Source organism: Chaetodon trifascialis, chromosome 17, assembly GCF_039877785.1.
Source record: "Chaetodon trifascialis isolate fChaTrf1 chromosome 17, fChaTrf1.hap1, whole genome shotgun sequence".
NCBI classification, from domain to species: Eukaryota; Metazoa; Chordata; class Actinopteri; order Chaetodontiformes; family Chaetodontidae; genus Chaetodon; species Chaetodon trifascialis.
This window is the reverse complement of record NC_092072.1, coordinates 307,501-317,500: the sequence shown is the minus strand read 5'-3', so window position 1 is coordinate 317,500 and position 10,000 is coordinate 307,501. Positions and strand designations below refer to the sequence as shown.

The window sequence follows — 10,000 nt, the reverse complement described above, 5'->3', positions numbered from 1 at the left end:
TTATGGCTTTGTAAGTAAGGAGGAGAATTTTAAACTCTATTCTAAACTTTACAGGGAGCCAGTGCAGAGCGGCGAGTATTGGAGAAATATGATCTCGCTTCCTGGTTTTTGTCAGAACACGTGCTGCAGCGTTCTGGAGCAACTGGAGAATATTCAGCAGCGAATTTGGGCAGCCTGATAGTAAAGAATTGCAATAATCCAGCCTGGAAGTTACGAATGCATCGACTAGTTTTTCTGCATCATTTTGAGATAAAATAAGCCTGATTTTTGCGATATTACGTAGGTGAAAAAAGGCAGTCCTTGAAATTTGTTTTACATGGGAGTGAAAGGACATGTCTTGGTCAAAGATAACTCCCAGATTCTTTACAGTGGTGCTGGAGGCCAGCGCAATGCCATCCATAGCTGCTATGTCATCAGAAAGTGACTTTCCAAGATGTTTAGGGCCTACTACTATAACTTCAGTTTTGTCCGAGTAAGACAGATGTAGCAAATCCAGAATACATCCACAGCAATTATGTCAAAAGTCCTTGTCAGGCTTTGCTCTTTAGGCAGTTGTAGTCTGAGTTTCCAGGTTTCTTTGCACTTTGTCAAACTTTGCTGCAAAAAGGTCATTCTGACCATTAATACGAAGTCTTAATTTTTCCAGAGAGATATAGTCTGCTGTCACAGATCTCCACAGATGCAGTGATGGGGGGGGGGTCCTCTCCTACCCATTTATTCATAACAGCCCAACATAAGCAAAAAATGTATAGTATTCTTATGGGACCTGAATGAATCATGGATGTATCCCAATAAGCATAATACTGGATTAGGCTGTAGTAGCTGTTTAATGATCACACGAACCTCATCACATGTACTTTGTTAAAACCGTTGAATCTTTCCACAAGAACATGGTTTTATTCACCTTTGTCTTCTGCTTTCCCTGCAGCTTGACTGACAGGCTCCTCTTCATCATGCTGCCCCAGTGGCCATGCCCCTTACTGCTCCTCCTCTTCCTCGTCCAATCGGCTGAGTCTTCTCTCTCTGCCGACAACACCACAGTGAATCTCCAGGAGGTAACTCTGGCAGCCATCTTGCCTCTGACCAACACGGACTATGCGTGGGCGTGGCCTCGTGTGGCACCGGCAATCCACCAGGCGGTGCGACGGGTGAACTCGGACCCTCAGCTGCTGCCGGGCCTGAAACTCCAACTGGTTCACCGCAGCTCCGAGAACCGAGAAGGCTTCTGCTCGGACTCCATGGCGCCGCTGGTCGCGGTCGACCTCAAGTTGTCGCACGACCCCTGGGCCTTCATCGGCCCCGGCTGTGACTACTCGTCCTCACCTGTCGCCCGCTTCACCACCCACTGGGAGGTTCCTATGGTGACGGCCGGCGCCCGTGCCATCGGTTTCGAGCACTACGCAGCGGTCACCAACACGGGCCCCACCCACAAGAAGCTGGGTGAGTTTGGTGTGAGGATCCAGGAGACGTTTGGCTGGCGGCAGCACACCATGCTCATCTTCAGCGACAACAAGGACGCCAACGACGACCGGCCATGTTACTTCGCCGTGGAGGGTCTCTACACGCTGCTGGGTAATCGCAACATCACTATCCGTGACCACGTCATAGAGGCGGACAATGTCAACTACAAGTCGGTGGTCCAGGAGATCCGTGACAACGGCAGAGGTCAGACGCTTCAGCTGCTCCTCAGATTCAGTTCCTCAGCTGCTTTTTCTTTCCTGTAACTCTTCAGTCTTCACTCATCTTTGTCTTCAGTCCTTCCTCCCCTCCTTCCTCTCCTCCTTTCCTTTGTAACGTCCTTCCTTCCGTTCTCTTCCTCCCTTTGTTCCTTCCTTGTTTCCTTTAGTCGTCCTTCTTTTCTCTTCTCCCTTCATTTTTTCTTTCGTTCTCTCCTCCTGCTGTTTCTCCTCGTTAAATGAGGGTTAATCATTATTTAATGTTTGACTTTGTTAGTTTCTGACTGATCTCAGTGTGTGTGTGTGTGTGTGTGTGTTTGTTCAGTGTGTGTGTTTGTTCAGTGTGTGTGGGGACTTGCTTGTCTTACGGGGACATAACTGAAGTCCCTGCAAAGTAAATCATTAAATTTTAGTGTGAAATCTCCAGGAAATGAGTCAAAGTCTATGTGACGCTGCCAAAAGTGATGGAAACATGACTGTGTGTTCAGCGTGTGTGTGTGCGTGTGCGTGTGTGTGCGTGTGTGTGTGTGTGTGTGTGTGTGTGTGTGTGTGTGTGTGTGTGTGTGTGTGTGTGTGTGTGTGTGTGTGTGTGTGTGTGTGTGTGGTACACACCTGTAGATAATCAGTAACTGGGACTTAAAGCAGAGAAGAAGAAACGCCTCTCTGTCCTCTCTGTCCTCTCTGTCCTCTCTGTCCTCTCTGTCCCTTGACAGCGAAGTTTTCTGGATTCTGTCATGTGAATCGTTCTCATTATATACACACTGAAAAGTAGAAGTACTCATTCTGCAGAGTACTGTGTATTGTGTAATTGGATGTTGTACCACGACCTGGATGAATACTTGATTCTGATTGGCTGCAGGGTGTCCATTACTTCCTGATAATGGACAGGATTGTGCTACATTTGACAGCTTTAGTTACTTCAGATTACAATTTTTTGTGCCCTTCCTGTCCAGGGAAAACCACGTATCTCCAAATCAGCAGTTATTGTTCGATCCCTTCGGTCTCCGAGCAGCTTGGTCCAGAACCTGCGTAAACATTTTACTGCTTAAACTTACATACTTCTGCTTTAGTGAGGGGTCTGAATATTTCAGACCGATGGCAGCTCAACCTTCACCTTGCTCTGCATCACAGAACTGGAGTTACACATCATGTCATGTGAAGTCTGTCAGCAGCGTTTTCATGTCTGATCCATCTCTGCAGCGACAGCTTAACGGGAAGTTTGACCTTGTTTCTGTTAACGTAATAGAGCAGTAGTAACGCGGGACGACGTCCCCCGTTACTCATTCACACATTTAGAACCACGTTGTGATGTCAGACACTAATAAGTCAAATATAAACTGGGCCTAATGATTTTTTTGATCTTGTCGTTGGCTCTCTGTGAACTCAGTCGTTCAGTCAGTCGCCTCTCGCAGCGCTTGCCCCTCCCTTACTACCACCGCCGAGGTGCCTTTGAGCAAAACTCTGAACTCTGGTCGGCTTCCAGGTGTGAATGTGATCAGTTCACTTCCTGCGAGGCTGTGAAACAGTGATGAGTGTTAATGTTGGTTTCCTGTGCAGACAGCTCAGTTACAGCTGATGGGGGTCTCCATCACCACGGTGACCGACCAGGCAAGTGATGAGGTCATCAGCGAGGCACGGTTCAAGTGACTTCTTCACATGTCTGAACAATCATGCTTTATGAAGTAATGTTACCCTTAGACCTCCAGTGTAAAAGTGACATCTGTCCAACTGCTGATGGAGACAGGCTGGACGGTTTGGATGGATTATTGATTTCTAATTAGATTTGATTTGTACTAGTACATAAAGTTTATGGGCGTAATGGGAGAAACACGACTGAGCATGTGCAGAACATAGAAGCTGTAGCTATTTTTGACTGGACACCAGCTTTCAATCTCACATCCGTCCTCTTGTTTTCTGTCCCTTCTTCTTCTACACTTTCTGTTTTTCTTTTCTCGCTCTGTTTCCTCCATCTGGAAGAAGAATCTTTTCATCATTCCTCCCTCCAACATTCCTTCTTTCATAAAAAATAAAGCAACAGGCTCATATTTCTCCTTTTTGATCTCCTCCTCTTCTTCAGTGGTTTATCTGTGCTGTTCCTGGGACATCTTCAGGACTCTAATGGTCCAATTTTGGAAGGAGGGGGTAGAGTTGGAGGACTACGCCTTCTTCTTCATTGATCTTTTTGCAGAGGGTTTGGGGGGGCGGGGCCCCATCAGACCATGGTACAGAGGCGACCAGGATGACTTTGCTGCCCGTCATGCCTTCAGGGTGAGACTTTTTATCTGATGCTTTATTTTCTGTTTCAGAGTCAACTTGACCAACATTTGTTCAAACCTCCAGGTGCTCTTCGCTGCTATTAATGTGATGCTGTTGATCAATGATCCTGATTTATTAGTGATAACACTATGACATAATGTGAGCCAAACAGATCAGATCTGTCTTATCTTACTGTCAAGCTTAACAACTAGCAAGCTTGTCTGGTGCAAACTTGCACTGTCACATGCTGAATGGGAACCTGGCAAGTCACTGAGAAATGTGGGGCTTCTGTCCACTGAAATGTTAGAGGGCTTTTAATTTGAAATGGATACAGGAAGTGTTGAGTTTGTAAAATGTGATGCAGTACCTTTAATGGGGCAAACAGGAGTGGATCAAAATGAGCCTTTATACTGAAATACTGTAGCGATGGCCCACTTTTCCCATCATGCCGTGCCACACTGAGTGGTTTGTTAAGTTGACTGGCTGGAGTTCGTGTCCACTGTGTCATCATTAAAGGGTTCACATCCCTGAGAGTTGCTTCCTCTTCCTCACTTTGCGTGGCTTGAGACTATATGACCAATGACACTTGTCAGATGTAGTGAACTAGAAATTAGGGTCTGCCTCTAATACAAGCCTGCTTCATATAAAGGCCTGCTGCCTTCTGTGGTTACAATTACAATTACAATTAGTCATTTGCAGACTCTTTTATTCAAAGTGGCATATACATGAATTCACACACCAATGGCACAGCATAGGGGGCAGTTTTGGGGTTCAGTATTCAGCCAAGGACACTTCGGCATGTGGCCTGCCAAGGCCAGGGATCGAACCACAGACCTCCTGAGCCACAGCCACCCCATTTGATTGGGGCGGCCTGATGGTTGATGGTTGAGGTAACAAAGGCCCCGGTTGCAGTAGCAGCTCAATAAAGGCCCACTTGATGGAGGGTAGATTGTTTGGGTTTTCTTTATTTTTTCAGAGAACAGCCTTTTTCAGGTTTGTGCCTGTCTTTGTCTCTCTGTCTGTCCCTCTGTCTCTGTCTCTACCTGTCTGCCAGAGTGTGAAGGTCCTGACCTACCTGGAGCCTCAGAATCCAGAATATCTTCGGTTTGTTGAAACTCTGAAGATCGACGCAAAGACAATGTTCAACTTCACCATCAAAGACTCTCTGGTACCAAATGCACTGAGACTCTAAATAAACTGTTCATTCATTATTAACACATGTAAATGTACATTTAAATTTGTCATCATGTTATTCTTAAAGTGCAGCAGACCTCCTCTAAAGTTTTGTTTGAAATGAAATTATGTGGTTGTGAAGTGCATTTAATGATTCAGTAGGAACCAATGAGCTTGGAGCTGAGACCACAGACAGGAAGTCAGGCAGTACTGAGAGATGGATCAACATGTTGTTGGTTTGAGTCTGAATATGAGATTTGTTGACAGTCATGTAAAACGTAGACTGCAGACTGAAGCTTCAGGGTGACTGATGATCCAGAGTCCGGACTCAGTATCAATCTGATGTCTCTGTGTACGTCAGTATAACCTGATAGCCGCAGGCTTCCATGATGGAGTGATGATGTACGCTCATGCTCTGAATGAGACACTGAGCGAGCAAAGACCGGGACCTGGACCAGGAGCAGTTCGGAGGCCCAGAGGAGAAGCAGTGACCAGGAGGATGTGGAACAGGACCTTCCCAGGTGAGGACAGATGTTTTTCATGTTTCCTCCTCTTTTCTCAGGAGTCTGTTGGGGAAAATATTTGAACTCACGTGGTAACATGCAGCTCAGTGGCTTCAGCCAATCACAGTGCAGAGCTGTATGAGAACAGTCAGGATTAAAAATAATCTTATTCATCATGAAACCACAAAGGCCAGAAATATTCTGACCAATAAGAGACAGTGAGTCTGAAAAGCAGCACAGACTGTCGGCAGTACTGCAGTTCATACTGACTGTCATCTTCTCTGACGCATCATTCTGATTTATCAGAGAGCTGAACCCCTGATGTAACTTCCTTCCCAGCTTCTGGAAAGATTCAAAAAGTCTCTTATTTACACTTGCGATCTGTAACCAGACGAGGACAAACTGATGGATGAAAGGTGTCTGACCACGTGTGGACGTAGTCTGCCTCACGCTATGTTCGGATCGGAGGCCGGTGTAAACACAGTGTGTAATGTAACACTGATACAGATGTTTGACATAAAATACAGGTCGATGTTCAAATTTCAAAATTTACGAAGGAAGAAATCACCTCATGTTAAACACTTGGTGAAAGAATTTCCACAGACAGCGTTTCACAAAGTTTCCCTGAAATCAGCAATTCGCGAAACTGACATTTTGTGAGGTTTTGCTCTGGAGGATAGAGATGTGATCTCAGTGAGTCACAACAACAAATTTAAAATACCAGATGTGAACCCAGAGGAAAGATCGGACCAGGTGTGAACATGGAGTAAAGATCGGACCAGGTGTGAACACAGAGGAAAGATCGGACCAGGTGTGAACACAGAGGAAAGATCGGACCAGGTGTGAACACGGAGTAAAGATTGGACCAGGTGTGAACACAGAGGAAAGATCGGACCAGGTGTGAACACAGAGGAAAGATCGGACCAGGTGTGAACACAGAGGAAAGATCGGACCAGGTGTGAACACAGAGGAAAGATCGGACCAGGTGTGAACACAGAGGAAAGATCGGACCAGGTGTGAACACGGAGTAAAGATCGGACCAGGTGTGAACACAGAGTAAAGATCAGACCAGGTGTGAACCCAGAGGAAAGATCGGACCAGGTGTGAACTCAGAGGAAAGATCGGACCAGGTGTGAACCCAGAGGAAAGATCGGACCAGGTGTGAACATGGAGTAAAGATCGGACCAGGTGTGAACACAGAGGAAAGATCGGACCAGGTGTGAACATGGAGTAAAGATCGGACCAGGTGTGAACCCAGAGGAAAGATCGGACCAGGTGTGAACATGGAGTAAAGATCGGACCAGGTGTGAACACAGAGGAAAGATCGGACCAGGTGTGAACACGGAGGAAAGATCGGACCAGGTGTGAACACGGAGTAAAGATTGGACCAGGTGTGAACACAGAGGAAAGATCGGACCAGGTGTGAACACAGAGGAAAGATCGGACCAGGTGTGAACACAGAGGAAAGATCGGACCAGGTGTGAACACGGAGTAAAGATCGGACCAGGTGTGAACACAGAGTAAAGATCAGACCAGGTGTGAACCCAGAGGAAAGATCGGACCAGGTGTGAACTCAGAGGAAAGATCGGACCAGGTGTGAACCCAGAGGAAAGATCGGACCAGGTGTGAACATGGAGTAAAGATCGGACCAGGTGTGAACACAGAGGGAAGATCGGACCAGGTGTGAACATGGAGTAAAGATCGGACCAGGTGTGAACACAGAGCAAACACGTGACCAGGTGTGAACACAGAGCAAAGACCTGACCAGGTGTGAACATGGAGTAAAGATCGGACCAGGTGTGAACACAGAGGAAAGATCGGACCAGGTGTGAACATGGAGTAAAGATCAGACCAGGTGTGAACCCAGAGGAAAGATCGGACCAGGTGTGAACACAGAGTAAAGATCGGACCAGGTGTGAACACAGAGTAATGATCGGACCAGGTGTGAACACAGAGGAAAGATCGGACCAGGTGTGAACATGGAGTAAAGATCGGACCAGGTGTGAACACAGAGCAAAGACGTGACCAGGTGTGAACACAGAGCAAAGACCTGACCAGGTGTGAACATGGAGTAAAGATCGGACCAGGTGTGAACCCAGAGGAAAGATCGGACCAGGTGTGAACACAGAGCAAAGATCGGACCAGGTGTGAACATGGAGTAAAGATCGGACCAGGTGTGAACACAAAGCAAAGATCGGACCAGGTGTGAACATGGAGTAAAGATCGGACCAGGTGTGAACACAGAGGAAAGATCGGACCAGGTGTGAACATGGAGTAAAGATCGGACCAGGTGTGAACACAGAGCAAAGACGTGACCAGGTGTGAACACAGAGCAAAGACCTGACCAGGTGTGAACAAAGAGGAAGATCGGACCAGGTGTGAACACGGTGGAGAGATTGGACCAGGTGTGAACACAGAGCAAAGATCTCTCCATATTCGGCATCCGTGGTTCTGAACCTCTGTGAGATCTGGACCCTGTTTGCTCCTTGTACAGTTTTTTTACAAACAATCTAAACAGGTATTGGATTCATCTCGTCGTGCTCAGAGGGTCATGTGACTCAAAGTTCCAGCGAGTGGGGCAGCTGTGGCTCATGAGGCAGAGCGGTCGTCCACTGATCAGGAGGTCGGTGGTTCGATCCCTGGCCTCAGCAGTCCATGTGCCAAAGTGTCCTTGGGCAAGATACCGAACCCCAAAAAAACTGCCTCTGACGCCATCGGTGTGTGAGTTCATATGTACGTCGTATCAGATAAAAGCGTCTGCAAATGGCTGATTGCAATTGTGAGAACTAGAGACTCAGCTGACTCACTGGCCAATCAGAGAGCTTGTGGTGGTTTTCCTGGGGTTGGTGGTTTTAGTCCTAGACGTCCTGTCTTCATGTTCCCAGTGTCACTGCCAGCTGGTACACATTTACACTACAATGCTACGCTAACCCGCTAACTCCCTGCTGACACTCACTGCAGTCGTGAGAATATGTGTGTTGTGTGTGTGTGTGTGTGTGTGTGTGTGTGTGTGTGTGTGTGTGTGTGTGTGTGAGACAGAGAGAGAGCATTTAATGATGGACAGGTCAAGTAGAAAAACAACAGAAAGGAAACTGTCAGACTCTGGTTCCCATGGTGACCTCACAGAGCAGCGAGGCTCTGGATTGGCCAGTCTGGGCTCGTTAGTAATGGACAGAGTGAAGTGATTGACACTGCTGACATGAAATCTGCATGAAAAATCCAAATTTGATGTGCAAATGTTTTGTTTTTGCGAGTTAAACATGTGACCTGCAACCACCACCAATCAGAGTGTAGGACAGTAACCTTCACACAGCCTGAGAGGCGAAGCGCAGGGCAGAATATCGCCGTGACCATGCAGGATGTGGTCTGTGTGTGACGTAGGATCATACAAATGATCAGAGGCTGAACATGAATTCTGCTCAATTTGCTCTTTTTAACTTCACTGGAAACGTCTCAAATCAGATCTCAGGTCAGATTTACAGGAGTCGTAATAAATCATTTCTATCAAACAGTTCGATTTGCCAGTGAAGACTTTAAGAGACACAAACACGAGCATCATGGGAAACATTTCCAATACTTCCACTGTGCCACTGATCAATATTCGTCCTTTAACAAATGTAGAAAACACTTTGTTTAGTTTTCCACACGCGGCATTCGTCAGCAGCGCTGCATCACATGACATCATACGACACTTCGTACAGGTACGATCACCTGCAGCTCGGTTACATTCACACCAGGTGCTGTCCGACCAATCAGGAGCTGCAGACATGCAGGGTGTCGTTCAGGGACTATCAGGGCTGTAATGTGCAGCACGAAGCTGAGCCTTGTTATTGTTTTCGGGTCAGAACAGGAAGAGACAGGAAGTCATCGCTCATCTGTCGGTGAAACTGCTGCAAACAGTTCCAGGAAAAAGCTTCTTGAACACGTGGACGTTAAAAAAACCTTCAGTATTTTGTAGTTTTTAAACGCGTCACAGAGACCATCAGGCTTTGCTGACATCAGCGGCTCATGATGATTACATTTGTTGTTCCTGCAGTGTTTTACTCACCGAGCAGTGTTTATTATTTCAGCCATGGAGCTGTCAATCCCCTCATCTCGTCCTCTCAGGCTCCACCAATCAGACCTCATCTACCATTTAAAACCTGAAACTCCATCAGCAGCAGAAGAGAGACGACGGAGTCCCGAACCTTCGGTCTGATGGTTTAAAAGCCAAAGAAAGAAAGGAAAACAAACGGAATGATGAAGACAGACGTCCCCGCGTTCAGTTAGTCTCCATGAAAACGTCTCCATCCGTCAGCTGCAGATGTTGTTTCAAACATTAAATCAGTCGTTTGTCTTTAATAAAACAACTTTTCTGTTGTTTTAGTTTGTGAAACGTTTTAAAGACAAACA

General features: G+C 46.7%; 1 protein-coding gene across 3 annotated transcripts in view; it reads left to right on the top strand.

The window, feature by feature from the left end:
* Nucleotides 1-10,000, top strand: part of npr1a (natriuretic peptide receptor 1a) — a 36,606-nt gene that overhangs the window by 6,451 nt on the left and 20,155 nt on the right. For all 3 annotated transcript variants that reach the window (XM_070984510.1, XM_070984509.1, XM_070984511.1), the window contains exons 2-5: nt 929-1,665; nt 3,754-3,944; nt 4,987-5,100; nt 5,467-5,626. In XM_070984510.1, the coding sequence (XP_070840611.1) occupies nt 954-1,665; nt 3,754-3,944; nt 4,987-5,100; nt 5,467-5,626 (1,177 nt within the window). In that variant the 5' untranslated portion in view covers nt 929-953. The remainder of the gene's footprint in view (nt 1-928; nt 1,666-3,753; nt 3,945-4,986; nt 5,101-5,466; nt 5,627-10,000) is intronic.